Source organism: Dipodomys ordii, unplaced genomic scaffold (genome assembly GCF_000151885.1).
Source record: "Dipodomys ordii isolate 6190 unplaced genomic scaffold, Dord_2.0 Scaffold24, whole genome shotgun sequence".
In the NCBI taxonomy this organism is placed as follows: Eukaryota; Metazoa; Chordata; class Mammalia; order Rodentia; family Heteromyidae; genus Dipodomys; species Dipodomys ordii.
Window position 1 is genome coordinate 17,863,345 of NW_012267240.1, and position 18,199 is coordinate 17,881,543.

An 18,199-nucleotide genomic window follows, 5' to 3' on the forward strand; every position below is an offset into this window, starting at 1 on the left:
CCAGACTGCTTTCCAAAGTGGTTGTATAAGTGTACATTCCCACCAGCAGTGTAATAGGGTTCCTCTTTCTCCACATCCCCTCCAGCATCCTTGTTCTTTTAAAGATGCATGTTTCTATGAATGTATTATATTTAATCATATCAGCCTTTCCAGTCTTTTGTCATTACTAATTTATTTATACTTTATTTAGTTATACTTTATTTATATATTTATAATTAATTGTGCTAGCTAGTGATTTACCATTTTTAGTTCTCCAGCTTTTAGATTCATTATTTTAGTCCTCTTATGATTTCCTTTATTTTGGCTTCTTCCATTTATTTTGTTTCTTTTCATTTCCTCTGTGAGTCAAGTTGATAGAATTTTGAAAGTTTTTGGCAGTGTGACTATTTTGCAGTTTGTTAGTAATTCATGTTTTTATTGCATTAAGCTTAGAGGACATTATTTTTACTTTTTGGAATCCTTTGCAATTTCTTCCATTGCCCATTCCATAGTTCATATTTGTAAATATTGCATGGTTATTTAACATAGCACGTTTCTTTATATTGTGTGGAGTTAAATGTGTAACCAGATCTACCTTATTATATAAATATTTAAAATCTTCCCTTTTTTTCTTTTTACCTTTTTTTTTTGGTCATGGAGCTTGAACTCCGGGCCTGGTCACTGTCCCTCAGCTATTCAGCTCAAAGCTAGTGCTCTACCACTTGAGCCACAGCGCCACTTCTGGTTTTCTGAGTGGTTTATTGGATATAAGAGTCTTGCAGACTTTCCTGCTGGGGCTGGCTTTGAACCGTGATCCTCAGATCTCAGCATCCTGAACAGCTAGGATTACAGGTGTGAGCCACTGGTGCCCTGCTTCTTTTTACCCTTTTTAAGAAAAAGTTTACTTGCTGCCAGGTGGCACTCGCCTTGAGCTGAAGAACTGAGGGACAGAGCCCAGGCCTAGAGTTTAAGCTCTGCGATCAACAAAAAAAAGTTTTCTTGGTCAGTGTTCGTGACTCAGAGAGATGAGTTATTAATGTGTGTGTGTGTGTGTGACTGTGTGTGACTGTGTGTGACTGTGTCTATGTATGTGTGGATTGTGTATTTGTATGTGTGTATATTTTTTTATTTTCTTTTTGGTATTATTGGAGTTTGAATTAAGGCCCTCATGTTGCTGGAGTCGTGTTCTCTATACTGCTTGAACTGCACCTTCATCTCCACTTTTTTTATTACTATTATTTCAGCTTCCAGAAAGTAAATGTTTTATTTTGTGTATAGATAAAGCTTTCATCTTTATTGTAAATTTTAAAAAGTGGCCTATTGGGTCTGTCTTAGTGCTTTTTGTTCTGAATTATACCTTAATCTGACATGATTATGATTTCTGCTTTTTCTCTTATGTTTGGTATACCTTTTCTCTTACATTTAGTCTGTCAAAATCAATTCAGTTGAATCTCTGTATTTGGATTTTACTTAGTGTTCACCTGTAAATTTTGCTTAGCAATCATTTACTTAGATACTCTCGCTTCTCTCTACAATGAGCACTGATAAAATTACTTTGTGCTGTATTTTTCTTTTCCTTTCCTCCCCCATCTGATATTAGTTAATAGTAATACCTTTAATATTTTCCTTTCTTATTTTAAATGTACGTTTTATTGTCAATTTTAAGTGTTAAGTACTTTTAGTGTTTGAAGTAGATAGGCCTCATATTTCCTTGACTTTGTTTTTCATTTCCCTTCACTATGTTATTGATAATACATCCCGGTAGAATATAAAATATTTATATGCACACTTGTCAGTCAAGCCCTAGGGTTTATTTTGGGGAAGGGCGTAGAGGTTTGAACCATCAACCTCATACTAGGCACATACTTTCTCTCTGAGCTGTGCACCCAGATTGGTTTTATTTTAAATTGTACAGTTTCACTTACTCAGCACTTCCTGCCAGTTCTTTTGTAGAGGTTTTCCCCATCTATGTATGGGTTTACTGAAGTTTATCTGGGAAAAAAATCTCCTTTGAGCCCTTCTGGGTACAGAATGATATATCTGTGACTTTTTTAGTTGAGAGGCAGCTTGACTAGTTAAAGGATCTGTAATACTTTTTTTAAAAAAAATCTTAATAGCTTGTAATAATAGCCATTTAGTGATTGCTGTTGTTGTAAAACACATCTGAGGCCAGCCTGCTTCTTTTTAATTGATGTAGTGAGTCATTTATATAGCTACTCAATTCTTTTTCTAATAAATCCAGTAGGTTTCTTTTCTTTTTTTTGTCTGTCATGGGGCTTGAACTCTGGGCTTGGGTGCTGTCCCTGTGCTCTTCAGCTCAAGATGAGCACTCTACTGTTTGAGCCACAGCACCACTTCTGGTTTTCTTTCTTTTTTTTTTTTTGGGGTCCAGTCATGGGCCTGAACTCTGGGCTTGGGTGCTGTCCCTGTGCTCTTCAGCTCAAGATGAGCACTCTACTGTTTGAGCCACAGCACCACTTCTGGTTTTCTTTCTTTTTTTTTTTTTGGGGTCCAGTCATGGGCCTGAACTCTGGGCTTGGGTGCTGTCTCTCAGCTCTTCAGCTCAAGGCTAGCGCTCTACCACTTGAGCCACAGTGCCACTTCCGGCTTTTTTCTTTTTGCTTATGTGGTGCTGAGGAATCGAACTCAGGGCCTCAGGCATGCAAGGCAAGTGCTCTACCACTGAGCCACCTTCCCAGCCCACAACCACTTCTGGTTTTCTAGTGGTTAATTGGAGATAAGAGTCTCAGACTTTTCTGCCCAAGTTGGCTTTGAACCATGATCCTCAGATCTCAGCCTCCTCTGTAGCTAGAATTACAGGCGTGAGCCACTGCCGCCCGGCAAATATAGTAGGTTTCTTAGAATAGATCTACCTTGTTGTTCATCATGCCAGGTGATTCGTAAGTTTTCATATTAAAAATTTTAAGGTTGAGTGTTAATGGCATACTCCAATAATCCTAGCTATTCAGGATGCTGAGCTCTGAGGATCTGAGTTTGAAGACATACTGGGCAGGAATGTTCATGAAAATGTTATCTCTAAGTAACCATAAGTGATAGAGTGCCAATCTTGAGTGAAAAAAATAAAGGACTGCTCAGGACCTGAGTTCAAGCTCTAGTACTGGTGTACATGGACATACTCATATACATAGACAAATATAGGAATGTTTTCTAGATTTTGAATCTTAAATATGTTCCAGTACATGTTCTTTTCTCCAGATTAGCTTTCCTTTTTTTTTTTTTAAGATGCTCTAGCTTGGCATAGGTTGAATGTCCTTTTCTTCTTATTCATCACATTTTTAAATTCTGAATGAAAATTCTTCATTTTATTTTCTGTTTTTTTTTAGTTAATATACATTTGTAATAGGAGGCTTCGTTCTGATATTTCCATACATGCACACAGTGTGCTTTGAACAAATTCACTTCCTCCACTATATTCTCATTCTTTTCTTCTCTCCTACCTTTTTCAAATAGCTTTTAGTAGATTTCATTATACTGTATTCATGTGTGTATATGTGTATACATACATACATACATGTCCCCTTTTATATTTATGTACTGCACAAATGAGTGAGAATGTGCAATGTTGGGCTTAAGTTTATCTTATTTTACCCAAAACAATGAGCTCCACATCCATCTATTTTCCTGCAAATAACAGAATTTCATTTGTTTTATTTCCTAATACTATTCCATGGTGAATACATATCATATTTGCTTTATTCATCAGTTGTTAGACACTCTGTCTGATCCATAGTTTTGCTATTATCAATAGTGTTACATAAATGTGAGTAAGTATCTTTCTTGTATAATGATTTCCTCTCCTTTGGATATTAGTCACTTTTTTTTTGCCAGTCCTAGGGCTTGAACTCAGGCACTGTCCCTGAGCTTCTTTTGCTTAAGGCTAGCACTCTACCACTTGAGCCACAGTGCCACTTCTGGCTTTTTCTGTTTATGTAATACTGAGGAATCTAACCCAGGGCTTCATGTAGGCACTCTGCCACTAAGCCATGTTCCCAGCCCCATTAGTCACTTCTTCAGTGTCCTTTCTTTCCACACTCTTGTACTTACTGAGTGTTCTACTGTTGTTCCCACTAATGAACCTTTTCTCATTTCTTCTATTCATCTAGATTTTAAAAAGTAACCATGACCAACCAGAATTTTCCATATATTTTGTGGCAATAATTTTTCTTGATGAATTGCCATAGTTTTGAGGATTTTTCCTTTCCCCTGCCTTTTCTTGGTTCTTTTAACTTTTAAAAATTGACCATTTATAATGATGCAGTACTTACCCTCTTTTTTTTTTTTTAACTTCCAGCTTGGGCTCTTTCCCGGAGCTTCTTTTGGCTCAGGCTAGCACTTATATCACTTGAGTCACAGCACCATTTTTGGCTTTCTCTGAGTAGTTTATTCGAAATAAGAGTCTCACAGACTTTCCTGCCAGAGCTAGCTTTGAACCATGATCCTTAGATCTCAGCCTTCTGAGTAGTTCAGATTACAAGCGTGAGCCACCACCACCTATCTCTGACCTTTTTGTTCCATCTAATGAATTAGGTTTCCCTGGCTCATATTACTAGAAGATTTATTGTTACATTTGTGGTGCTTGAACCCTGGGCGTGGGCACTGTCCCTAAGTTCTTTTGCTCAAGGCTAGTGTTCTATCACTTGTGCTGTGGCTCCACTTCCAGCAACTTTGTGGTTAATCGGAGATAAAAAGCCTCATGTACTTTTCTTAGCAGGGCTGGCTTTGAACTACTGTCCTCAGATCTCAACTTCCTGAGTAGATAGGATTACAGGTGTGAGCTACCAGCACCCAGCTCAACAGGTTTATTTTTTAAGGGTAAATTTTTTCCTTCGTTAAGAGATCTGTTGTTTAGGGGTCTGTAAACGTATTTTACACCCTTGCTGTATTGCCTCATGTGGCTTTTGGTGCCTCTTTCTTGGTCTCCAGACCACAAGCTGTGGTTAATTGTAAGGGACATCAGTTTACCACTAAAGCATTCTAGTGGGGTTTTGAAAGCTCTGTTTGGGCCAACTTTCTCTTGTGCTTTCTGCTATAAGTGATCTTGCTCCAAATCTAGACATACTTGATAGCTGCAGTAAAACTCAGGTAGTATTTGAATTTACAGATTTAAGTCTGAATTCCTGTGAAAATGAAGATTTGCCTTACTTTAGACTTCATCTTCCTGAGTAACATGAGCCATTGGTGCCCAACAACACTTAATTCTTGAACAGCTTTTCCTGTTCTAGGTTTTTAGGAGGATTTGCTGACACTCTTATGAAACTTTCAGTTTCTCTAAATTTTCAGCCATGAAAGAATTTTTGTTGTGTTTTTGAAATGTTAATATATTATACCACTTGATGGCACTATTGCTTTGAGAACAGCAGCATAGTGGGAAAAAAGTCATCAGGGTATTTTATTATGGATTTCAGAGTAAGTGACTTCAATCGTTTGATTATATTTTACCTTTTTGGAATAATTTGGAAGATACTGTCTCAAAAGAAAAGCAGGGGAAAAAACAACTGAAAAGGAGTTCAAACCCCAGTAACTGCCAGTGAGAGGTGGGCGGGCTGGGAAGAGGAAGAAAGCAAATTGATTAGGAGAATGACTGAATATTTACTAACTGAATGACTGAATATTTACTAACTTGGTGATTATTAATGTCAAGCAGAATTTTTTGAATGTGTCATTTAGAGACATGCAGTTTTATTGTTGAAAGAAAAAATAGTTTTTAAGTGATTCATAGTTAACTGTTGGTTAAAAAAATACTTAAAGATTATATAATTGTTTTCAAAAGAAAAGTTTATTTTTTATTTACTTCTTAAAGCAAATTATATGAATTGTCAACTAGCTTATTAAATGAATTACCAAGTTCAGTCTCAGTGTAGAGAATTCTTTATTAATTTCAATATTTTGTGTTTTAATAGCTTTAAAATGATGAGATCTTTCACTCTCCAGTCCCTTTCAAGCTTATATTCTTAGGACTGCAGGAGAGACAAGAAAATATTCTTTATTTTCAATTTAGCCTTTTCCCCTTATTATAAAGGTGATGTACAGAGGGGTTACAGTTACATTATTCAGGTAATGAGTACTTTTATTTTTTGGAAGTGTCACCCATTCCCTTTGTCCCTATCCACAAGTTGTATAGTTCATTTTCAACAGTGTCTAGTGAGTACCACTGCTGCATTGTTTACCCTTTGTCCCTCCATTTTTGTGCCTTTCTTACCCTCCCAAAGAGATAAATAAACAAGATGAAAAGAGAATAACAACAAGAAGGAAAAAACCTTGTTTCCATTTCCTGGAGTTTATTTTGATAAATACCATTTTATATGATCAGAGGTACATAGGCATTGTGCCTTTGTGTTCCTCTCCTCAGAGTATCCTCTTGTGTGTGAGTGCTGAGTCCTGTATAATTGATCAAATCCCAGTGTATTTTAGATTTAGCTTCCGCATATGAGAGAAAACATGCCCTGTTTGACTCTCTGAGCTTGGCTTACCTCACTTAACATAATTTGTTGTAAGTCCATCTCTTTCTCTGCAAATAATATTATTCTTTCTAATGGCTGTGTAAAATTTTGTGTACAAATACCACATTTTTTGATCCATTTATCTATTGGAGGGCATCTGGGCTGGGTTTTTTTTTTTTTTTGGGTCCGGTCGTGGGGCCTGAACTCTGGGCCTGGGCACTGTCCCTCAGCTCTTCAGCTCAAGGCTAGCACTCTACCACTTGAGCCACAGCGCCATTTCCGGCTTTTTTCTTATGTGGTGCTGAAGAATCGAACCCAGGGCCTCAAGCATGCAAGGCAAGCGCTCTACCACTGAGCCACCTTCCCAGCCCATCTGGGCTGTTTTTATAGCTTGGCTGTTGTGAATAGTGCACCTATGAACATGGATGTACAGCTTTATGGTGTCCTGGCTTGTGATAATCTAGGTAGATGCCCAGGAGTGGTATGGCTGGACCATAAGGGAGGAACTTCCAGACTACTGTCCAGAAAGCTTGTACTAGTTTACAATCCTACCAACAGGGTTCCTTTTTTTCTCCACATCTCCATTGACATTTGTTGATCAAATTCATGATGATGGCCAATCTAACCTGGAGTGAGAAAGAATCTTAAGAGATGTTTTGATTTGCATTTCTATTATGGTGAGGGATGAGGTGTTTCTTTATCATTCTTACCTCTTCTGAGAAGTTTCTCTTTAGCTCCTTTGCCCTTTAATGATTGGTTTTGTTTACTTTGGGAGGAGTTAATTTGTTGAGCTTCCTGGTGGATATTGGATATTACGCCTTTGTCCCATGTATTATTGGTAAAGAGCTTCTTCCAGGCTGTTGGCTATCTTTCAGATTTAGTAACTATGTCATTTGCTGTCCAGGAGCCTTATTTTGGTTTAATTACATTTGTCAAGTCTCCTTTCTGCAGTGCTCCTAGGACTCTTCTCAAAAAGTTTTTGTCTACTTAAAAGTTCTAGTGTTTCTCCTACTCCCTCGTGGAGTAATTTTAAAGTTTCAGATCTGATGTTCAGGTCTTTGAACTACTTTAAGTGCATGGTATAAAACAGGGATCTACTTTTAGCTTTCTGCATATGGATGCCTAGTTTGCCCACTTTTCCCAACATCAGTTATTGAAGAGGCTATCTTTTCCCTCTGTATATCTTTGGCTCCCTTATCAAATATCAGATAGCTGTAAGTATATGGTTTTAATTCTGAGGTTTCTAGTCCATTCCATTGATTTTTCTGTCTATTTTTGTGTTAATACCAAGCTGTTTTTTGTTATTATAGCTCTGGTAGAGCTTGAGTTTTGGGGTTGTGATAGCACCAGCATTGCTTTTTTTTGCCTAGAATTGCCTTGGCTATTTGAGGTCTTTTGTTGTTCCATATGAATTTTTGGATTGTTCTCTCCACCTAAGTAAAGAACATCAATGGAAGTTTTATGGGGTTTGTGTTGTTTGTAGATAATTTTTGTCAATATGGCCATTTTCACAATATTAATTGTACCTATTCATGAACCTGGAAGGTCTTTCCATTTGTTGATCTTGTCTTCAAACTTTTATACTTGTTGCTGTAAAGATCTTTGATCCCTTGTTTAGGTTTATTCCCAAATTTTATTTTTTTTTGAAGCTATTGCAAATGGAGTTCAGAAATCATTCTTAAGCCAGGACTAGCATTAAACAAAAATGTAGTTGATTAGTTTATTTGCAGTGCGTAAGGGATTTTATTTGGGGAAATAATGAATAAACGCAAACTGACAGAAGTTGAGTGAAATGAAGTATCAATTAAGCATTTTACCAGCAGTAAAATAGTCTGAGAAAAGAGACCATGGCCAATTCCAAAATTAACAAAAACTAAAATTAGCAGTTACCTAGGATGTTTTAAAAGAATTAAACTATTCTTCTAAATTGTTAAACCATTTATTTTGAATCTCTTAAAGCTGAAAGCACTTACCTGTGTGTTAGCTTACCAAACTGTGCCTGAACAGATAACACAAACTGTTTTACTGTAAAGTGAATAGCTATAACTGCCTTTCTTTTCGGCTAGGAAAAAGCCTACAAATACATTGGGCTAATTGGAAAAAGAAAAACAATGAAGCAAAGTATAAATGACAAATGAAGAAATAGGAAAGGGAAATGACATAGTTTACTTAAGTTGTTTTTGTTTTGTTTTGTTTTTTCTTTTTGCTGGTCCTGGGGCTTGAATTCCCGACCTGGATGCTGTCCCTGAGCCTCTTTGTGCTCAAGGCTAGCACTATACCACTTGAGCCACAGTGCCACTTCCATCTTCTTCTGAGTTGTTTATTGGAGATAAGCGTCTCACAGACTTTTCTGCCCAGGCTGACTTTGATCTAATCCTCAGATCTCAGCCTCCTGACTGATGGTATGAACCACTAGCACCTGGCTTGTTTGAGGTTTTGATGAGTTTGATTGGCTCAAACTTTGCTTAATAAAATATATTGAAAAAATGGGGCTGGGAAGGTGGCTCAGTGGTAGAGCACTTGCTGTGCATGCATGAGGCCCTGGGTTCGATTCCTCAGCACCACATAACCAGAAAAAAAAAAGCTGGAAGTGGCGCTATGGCCCAAGTGGTAGAGTGCTAGCTTTGAGCTGAAGAGCTGAGGGACAGTGCCCAGGCCCAGAGTTCAAGCCCATGACCAGACCCCCCTCCCCCAATATATATATAAAATCATGATGGAACTAATGTTTCAGAAATTCAAGAGCTGGAAGCTGGGGATATAGCTCAGTATTAGAGCATGTTCCTAGAATTTGAGAGACCCTAGAGGCAGCACCACAAAGAAAAGAAAAAAAAATAAGTGCTGTTCTTAGGGAAATCCTAATAGAGAAGTATCTAGAAAATGTATTATACATAAAAAGAACATTAAACATTTTAAGTAAATAAGACAGTATACTAAGAATACTTTAAAACCACTTGAAACTCAACTGAAGTAATTTTTGGAAAAAAATGCACATTTCTAAAATCAAATTTTGTCTTGAGTAAAACTAGATAGCTTTATTGGTTTATTTAGTCTTTCATGGAACAATCATTTCTTCACTATATAATAGCAACAGAGCATAGAAAACTTGCATTTTGTACATTAAAAAATAGCTAGAATCTAACGGAAGGGAGCAAGAAACTTAAAACTTTATTTTGATATACAAAGTATATGAAAAATACTAGTAAATCAGATTTAAAAATAAGAATCAAAGCTAGGCACGGGTGGCTCACACCTGTAATCCTACCAGGAGGCTGAGATCTGAGAATTGAGGTTCAAAGCCAGCCTGGGCAGAAAACTCCATGAGACTCTTATCTCCAATAGACCTCTAGAAAACCGGAAGTGGCGCTGTGGCTCAAGTGGTAGAGCGCTCACCTTGAGCTGAAGAGCTGAGGGACAGCGCTCAGGCCCAGAGTTCAAGCCCCATGACCAACAAAAAAAGAAAGAAAAAAAGAGTAAGACCATCAACCTTCATTTATATACCAGATGTGTAGATGAAGCACTATTTTGAGTGTCCATTTGACTTACGTGTGTGTTGAGGTGGGGGGGGAGTTGTGGAGAGAAGAATAACAAATAAACTATATGCCATGTACAGTGTGCTTCAGAATTAATACAGGATATGAGCTCAGGAATACGTAGAGTGAGGTGGATATTCAGATTCAGTGGTATATTAATGAGGTGACCTGTGAGGGAAGACACTTATTTGGGAGAAGCAGGTTCCAGCCAAAGGGAAGGGCGGTGTGAGGGCTGAGGGAGGGAGGGGCCAAGTAAGTGCAGAGAAAAGGTTTTGTGATGTGCCCATGAAGTCACAGATGGCCATTTGCTGTAGAATTAGAACTTGGCCCTCCTACCTCCCAATACATTTTCTGTTGCTCTCTGACCCATGTTTTTGACACAAAGAAATGGCAGAATCAAAGCATAGGTTTAGAGTATTATATTTAAATTTGGCAACTGATTATGAATTGAAAAGAATACTTATTAAAAAGAGTATGGAAAAACAAATGAGGACCCTAGTATTTAAAAAAATTATAAATTTGATATTAGTATAAATTTGTTATGTAAGAAAAAAGATTCATTTGCCTCAGACTTTTAAAACACTAGCAACATCAGGAAAATTGTTACATATTTATGAGAACACTGCAGTAATACTTCACTTTTGTATTATTATCTTTGATGTGTGATCCACATTGTATGTTTTCCATGTGACACAGAAGCTTAGCTTCCAGTAGATAAAACTAAAAATGTTTTAAATAAGCTTTTAAAATTTCTTGACAGGTATTTTATTTCAAACATTTTCAAATCTCTATATAATGGAATACAGTTTTCACTGTTTCTCTAAAAAAAATGATAAGATTGCTGGATGCTGGTGACTTGTGCCTATCTCCTAGCTACTGAGGAAGCTGAGATCTGAGGATTGTAGTTTGAAACCAGCCCAGGCAGGAAAGTTCATGAGGCTGTTATCTCCAATTAACCACTGGGGGAAAAAAAAGCCAGAAATGGAGTTATGGGTCAATTGGTAGAGCACTAGTCTTAAGTAAAAGAAGCTCAAGGACAGCACCCAGTCCCTGAGTTCAAGCCCCATGAGCAGCGTGTGCACACACACACACACACACACACTATATAAACACATATGTATACTGTGTATCTATATATAGCTGTCTATATCCATCTAACTAGATACAGAGAGAGATGATGTTTTTTAAAGGTGTTAATTTACAACTATGTAGCTTCCACATTCTTTGATATGAGGTTTCTGGAATGGTGACTATCATATCCATCTAATAGGGTGGTTATTAGGACTCTAAAGTGTATGCACTATCTATAGTGGGCTCTGGCACAATAATAAGAAATAAGGGATATTTTAAAAAGAAATAATAGCTGGGTGCTGGCAGCTCATACCTGAAATCCTAGCTCCTCAGGAGGCTGAGATCTGAGGATTGTGGTTCCAGGCCAGTCCAGGCAGGAAAGTCTGAGACTCATCTCCAATTAATCATGGAAAAAGCTGAAGTAGCACTGTGGCAGAAGTGGTTAGAGTGCTAGCCTTGAGCAAAAAGGAGCCCAGGGAGAGCACCTAAGCCCAGAGTTTGAGCTCTAGGACTTGCTAATAATAATAGTAATCATAGTAGTAGTAGTAGTAGTAATAGTAGTAGTAAAGGCCTAAGAGGAGTACAGAGTTTTTGAGGATTTTATGTACAGATTTAATTTTCTTTCTTTCTTTTTTCTTTTTTGCCAGTCCTGGGGCTTGAACTCAGTGCCTGGGCACTATCCTGAGCTTCTTTTGTTCAAGGCTAGCACTTTACCACTTGGGCCATAGTGCCACTTCTGGCTTTTTCTGTTTATGTGATACTGAAGAATTGAACCCAGGCTTCATGCATGCTAGGCAAGCACTCTACCACTAAGCCACATTCCCAGCTCCTCAGTTTTCTTTTTTCTTTTTGTCTTTTGTGGGGCTTGAGCTCTGGGCCTGGGCACTGTCCCTCAGCTCTTCAGCTTAAGGCACTTGAGCCACAGTGCCATTTCGGGTTTTCTGGTGGTTTATTGGAATTAAGAGTTTCATGGACTTTCTTGCCTGGGCTGGCTTTGAACCGCAACCCTCAGATCTCAGCCTCCTGAGTAGCTAGGATTACAGGCGTGAACCACCAATGCCCAGCAGCTCCTCAGTTTTCTATTCTTAACCTCATCTCTTCAAATATAACTCTATTCTTTTTTTTTTGGGGGGGGCGTCTGGTCTTGGGGCCTGAACTCTGGGCCTGGGCGCTGTCCCTCAGCTCTTCAGCTCAAGGCTAGCACTCTACCACTTGAGCCACAGCACCATTTCCGGCTTTTTTCTTTTTGCTTATGTGGTGCTGAGGAATCCAACCCAGGGCCTCGGGCATGCAAGGCAAGCACTCTACCACTGAGCCACCTTCCCAGCCGCTTATAACTCTATTCTTCTTTCACCAAGATCCTGTGTCTCAGGGCAAATGTATTCATGCTGGAATTTTCCTTAAGCCTTTCATTGTATGTAGTCTTTTTCCCTTTTTTGCATGATTCTATAGAATAGTATTCTATTCAGAACCAATTAAAACTTGCAGGATTGTTTCTCTTCTAAATGGCTTCAGGCTGTCATAGTTTTGGCACCTGTGGTTTACTTCTTGTTGCATTTGCTTTCTTTATCAGCTACCATTAGTTGCTGCTGTCAGTATAGCTGCTTTCTAAGCAGTGTTAGCACTGCTTTTCATTTTCATCCTGTGATCTCCAGAGTGTTAAATCACTTATCAATCAAGTTTTATAAAATAGTATCTGTGACAGAAATGGAAACTACAATGGAGAGTTGATTTCACTTAGTAGTGGTTGTCTGGTGTTGTGGGTAAACAGGCTACCGGAGCTGCAACCATATTTGATGGGAAAGAGTGTTCTGACAGCAGAAGAGGATGACATGCATGCCATTTCTTTCTATGCATTATCTAAAATGAGATCTTGGATGAGGTCTAAGAGGTTCTATGACCAATAAAATATGGAAGCTACTGTGGATTTTTCAATACTATTTTCACATCTTAGATGGTTTTTAGGTTATTGGTTACTCTTAACTTTAGACACCGAGAATTCTAAATAATTTACCCCTTGTTAGATGAAAGGATTCTGTTTTGTACCCTTTAAGGAACCTCTAATTTTGTAAATACTCTTGTTTATTACATAATTAAAAGTTTAAGTCTTGTTAAAATGTACGATTTTCTCCACTTAGCATATAATAGTTTATCAAAATTATATACTTAGTGAAATTACAGATATGATAAACTGAATAGAAAATGCCAGATTATTAAAAAAAACTTTCACAAAGTTTATTGAATTCCCAGATACTTCATGATGATAATAAATAAGTCTGTATGAGTGATTAGTTCTTATAATCACTTAATGCTAATGTATCTGAGAAAGTTGAATTTGAAAATGAATTTATTTCTGGTCTCTCGTTCCTTTTACACATATCACATATAACTTTTGCAGGTTGGATTTGCTACCATTTTATGCAAGATTGGTCGCTACATTACATCCCTGCATGTCTGATGTAGCAGAGGATCTTTGTTCCATGCTGAGGGGGGATTTCAGATTCCATGTATGTATTTAAGCATTTATTTTGTAATATATATGTCTGTGTATATTTTAAGTCAAGTGAGGATCCTTTAAGAACATAATTATTTTGTGTGTAAGTGTACTTTTGAAATTTGATAATAGTTCAGAATTTATGGACTTCTAAAATTTTAAATTAAATATATTCACCAGAGCTTGAAGTTGGTGATATTCCAACAAAAAAGGGAACCCTTGCTCCTGTCTTATTCCCTCATTTGCTATTTCACTTTTTGCTTTTATGAATTAAAAACCATTTTCTAAGTCAACAGAATGCTGGTCCAGAAGAAAATGAGATTGACATTGAAGAGTACAGTTGGGGTACAGATATGCCGAACACAAGAATTTCTATAAATTCTAAGACTTCAGTGAATTTTGCTCTTGCCTGTATCTTACTAATTCTTGCCTTAAGAATCTTTCTCTTGAGCCAGGAGCTGGTGGCTCACGTATGTAATCCTAGCTACTCAGGAGGCTGAGATCTGAGGATTGCAGTTGAAAGCTAGCCCAAGCAGGAAAGTCTGTGAGACTCTTATCCCCAATAAACCACCAGAAAACTGGAAGTGATGCTGTGGCTCAAGTGGTAGAGAGTTAGCCTTGAGCTTACAGGCTCAGGGACAGCACCCAGGTCCAGAGTTTAAGCCTATCACCACCAACAACAAAAAAATCTTTATCTTGAATGGTGGGGAATTCTTTAAATGGAACTTTGGCAAATACCAGGGGCCTGATGAGGAAGCAGTAAGTTTCCCTTCCTTTCCAAGTCCTGGGAATCCAGACAGACTGTGTGTTAGTAGTTCTTCTAATCCCTTATTACTTAGTCATGCTTTGGAATTGATAGAGCTTCAGCCACATACATGGTGGAGTAAAAAACTGGTATGGTAGAGGTGACTGTAAGTGAGCTTATAGAAGGCTGGAGAATTGATGGACTAGGGGTGTGGCTCATGGTAGTAGAGAGTTTGCCTAGCAGCATGCCTAGCAGCCATAAAGCCCTGAATTCAATTCACCAGTACCAACTCCCTTTTCCCTCCAAAAAAGAATCTTAGCTAGTGAAAATTTATATTTTAAATCTTAGCTTTTTTTCTTTTCTGGTCAGTTGTGGGGCTTGAATTCTGGACCTGGGTGCTGTCCCTGAGCCAATCAGCTCAAGGTGAGTGCTCTACCACTTGAGCCACAGCGCCACTTCGTTTTCTGGTGATTAATTGGAGATAAGAATCTGAGGGACTTTTTGCCGGGCTGGCTTTGAACCAGGATCCTTGGATCTCATCCTCCTGAGCAGCTAGGATTACAGGCGAGAGCCACTGGTGCCAAGCTTAAAAAATCTTAACTTTAGGGCTGGGAAGGTGGCTCAGTGGTAGAGCACTTGCCTTGAATGCCTTAGGCCCTGGGTTCCATTCCTCAGCACCACATAAGCAAAAAGAAAAAAAGCCGGAAGTGGCGCTGTGGCTCAAGTGGTAGAGCGCTAGCCTTGAGCTGAAGAGCTGAGGGATAGTGCCCAGGCCCAGAGTTCAGGCCCCATGACGAGACCTCCCAAAAAAGCAAAAAAGAAACAAAAAAAAATCTTAACTTTATAGTAAATTGTTTGGAATATAAGTAAAATCAGGAAATGTTTATTTTGTTCAGTAATGTTTTATTATATTCATTATAGCACAAATTATTAGTACTGTTGAGCACTCAGAAAGATAATTCCTGAGGTCAAGAACCTTATGATATTGTGGGGAAACTAGCATAAATACAAAGAACAAGGGAATCAAAATTTTTTTGTTCTTATTTATAGAAGGGATATACAGAGGGGTTGTGTTTACATGAGTCAGGTGATGAGTAAATTTCCTTTCCTACAGTGTTACCTGTTTCCCTCCCTCTCATCTCCACCCACGAATTGTATAGTTCACTTCCATCAATGTCTTGGGAGCTCCACTGCTGCACTTTTTCACCCTTTTCCCCTCTAGTTCTGTGCTCTCTCCCCACCGTCCCAAAGATACGTATGTGAATACACCATATCTAAGATAAAGAAGACAGAATCATCCAAAAGTTTAGAAAAAAAATCTTTTGTTTCCATATGTTGGAGCTCATTTCAGTATTTATATATTATTTTATATAAATATGAAGAAGCAGTTAGGCGTTGTGCCTTTGTGATTCTCTCCTAAGAGTATCCTCTTTTGATCTCACAGTATCTAGAATCCTGAATAATTTGTCATGTCCCAGTGCATTTTAGATCTAGCTTCTACATATCAGAGAGAACATGTGCTGTTTGTCTCACTGAACTTGGCTTACCTCACTTAACATGATTTGTTCTAGTTCCATCCATTTTCCTGCAAATGACATTATTTTTATCCTTTCTAATGGCTTTGTAAATTCCATTGTATATAGGCATCACATTTTTTTGATCCACTCATCTATTGTAGGGCATCTGGATTGTTTCCATATTTTAGCTATAATGAACAGTGTAGCAATGAACATGGATGTGTAGGTATCCTTACCCCTATCCTGGTTCATGGTGTTCAGGGTAGATGCCTAGGAGTGGTATGGCTGGGTAGTAGGGAAGGTCTATATTTAGTTTTTTGAAGAATCTCCAGACTGATGTCCAGAGTGCTTGTACTAGTTTAAAAACTCACCACCAAGAACAAGAAAAGTTTTAAAAATTTAATATAGCTGTGCGTAGTGGTCCATGCCCACCATCTTAGCTACTTAGGAGGCTGAGATCTGAGGATCTCGGTTCAAAGCCAGCCCAAGCAGGAAAGTCTGTTAGACTCGTATCTTCAATTAGCTCCCTAAAAGCTGACGGTGGTGTGTCTTAAGTGGTAGAGTACCAGCCTTGAGCAGTAAAAGTTAAGAGACAGACTGAGGCTCTGATTCAATCCTCAGTACTGCCCCTTCCCCCCAAATAGTTAGTATAAGGATTAGTATAGCAAATGTAAGGATTGCATGCTTAATTGCCAAATGAATTATTGAGGAGTGAGTGCCTTGTGTCCAGAAGAAGAAAAAATGTCTCAAAGAGTAGGATGATTTCTAATTATATCTTGTAGTAGGTGTTAGTTTGTTGTTATGAGTTTTATAGTTACAATTTCTGGGCCATCTTTTAAAAAAAGTGCATTTCAGAGTTTGTAGGTAGTATTAACCAAGCTAAAGTTTCTGTGTTTAGAGAAGTTTGGAAACACTAAGCCCAGTAAAGTTAATGCTTTTATTTTCTATTGTAAGCATTCTGCAGCCCAGCATGGTGGTTCATGCCTGTCATTTTGGGACAGTTGAGGTTTTAGGCCAGCTTGAGCGAAAAGTTTTTGAGACCTGACATCTTAAACAATAAAAGCAGGGCTGGGAAGGTGGCTCAGTGGTAGAGTGCTTGCCTTGCATGCCTGAGGCCCTGGGTTCGATTCCTCAGCACCACATAAGCAAAAAGAAAAAAGCCGGAAGTGGCACTGTGGCTCAAGTGGTAGCGTGCTAGCCTTGAGCTGAAGAGCTGAGGGACAGGGCCCAGGCCCAGAGTTCAGGCCCCATGACCGGACCCCCCCACCCCAAAAAACAAAACAAAACAATAAAAGCAATACTGGAGGGGTATATAGATACACATGTTACCGTAGCTCTAGGAGCAACATAAATAGGATTGTGGTCCAACCCATTAATGCCTGGAGCATAAATGTAAGACCCTATTTGAAAAATAAAAGCAAAATTGATTTTAGGCTTGGTTCAAGTGGTAGAGTGCTTGTTTAGTAACATGAGACCTTGAATTCAACCCCCAGGCCTGTCCCTTCCCCACTTAGAGAAAGAGTTGTTTATGCTTTAAGAAAGTAATTGCCATGAATCTCCTAGAGGGACGTGAATATGTAATCTCTTAAAAGAACACCCTTTGGTAAATGCTGCTATTTCAGGGATGAATACATCAGAAGTCATATTATTCTCAGTGATCCCAAGAATAATTTCCTTGCACAAACAAAGAGAAGTACTGGGAGGCAGTGTGTTGTGATATATGTTATATGTGTCAGTCTTTCAAGTAAACCCTTAATTAAACAAGACACAAGTTGCTCAGCTAATCATTATTAGTGCTTTTTAATAAAATTCTATTATGAGTACTACTCCTCACTGTTGTAATACTTCATGACAATGTGAACAATGTAAGAATTCTCTTGGAGAGAAGACGGGGCATTTAATCATCATCTATCTCCTTCAGTCTGAAAACTTGACTAAAAATTTTATGATAAACCATAAATATGCTCAACATTCTGAATTCTCAACCAAAAGCAAAATTACTACCCCAAATCTATACCTCCTCAAGTTTCCCTTTTGATTCACCGTCATAGCAGCACTCTTGATGACTGTCAGCATTTTCCTAATTGCCTGTTAGTTGGTGTCCCTGCAGCTTCTATGCTGCTAGATTTTCCTGGGGTTTTTTTAGGGAACAGTCATTCTGACTTTACCTACATTACTAGGATTATAACTTAGGCTAAGTTGCTCAAATACTCTAAACCTGTTTGCTTGTCTATTAATGAGGATAATAATTATATACTTTGAAGCAGTTTTTTTAAAGGATTAAAAGAGATAAGAATATAGCTTTTCATTAAGTGCCTAAACCAACTATCTCCAGTCTCCTTTACCTTTTTTTTTTTTTTTTTTAACGAGGATAATAATTATATACTTTGAAGCAGTTTTTT

The 18,199-nt window shown here is 38.1% G+C and overlaps 1 protein-coding gene across 1 annotated transcript in view; it reads left to right on the forward strand.

The window, feature by feature from the left end:
- Upf2 (UPF2 regulator of nonsense transcripts homolog (yeast)) overlaps positions 1-18,199 on the forward strand; it is a 101,235-nt gene that overhangs the window by 41,187 nt on the left and 41,849 nt on the right. Inside the window, exon 9 of the mRNA XM_013014705.1 lies at positions 13,440-13,548. Within this exon, the coding sequence (XP_012870159.1) occupies positions 13,440-13,548 (109 nt within the window). The remainder of the gene's footprint in view (positions 1-13,439; positions 13,549-18,199) is intronic.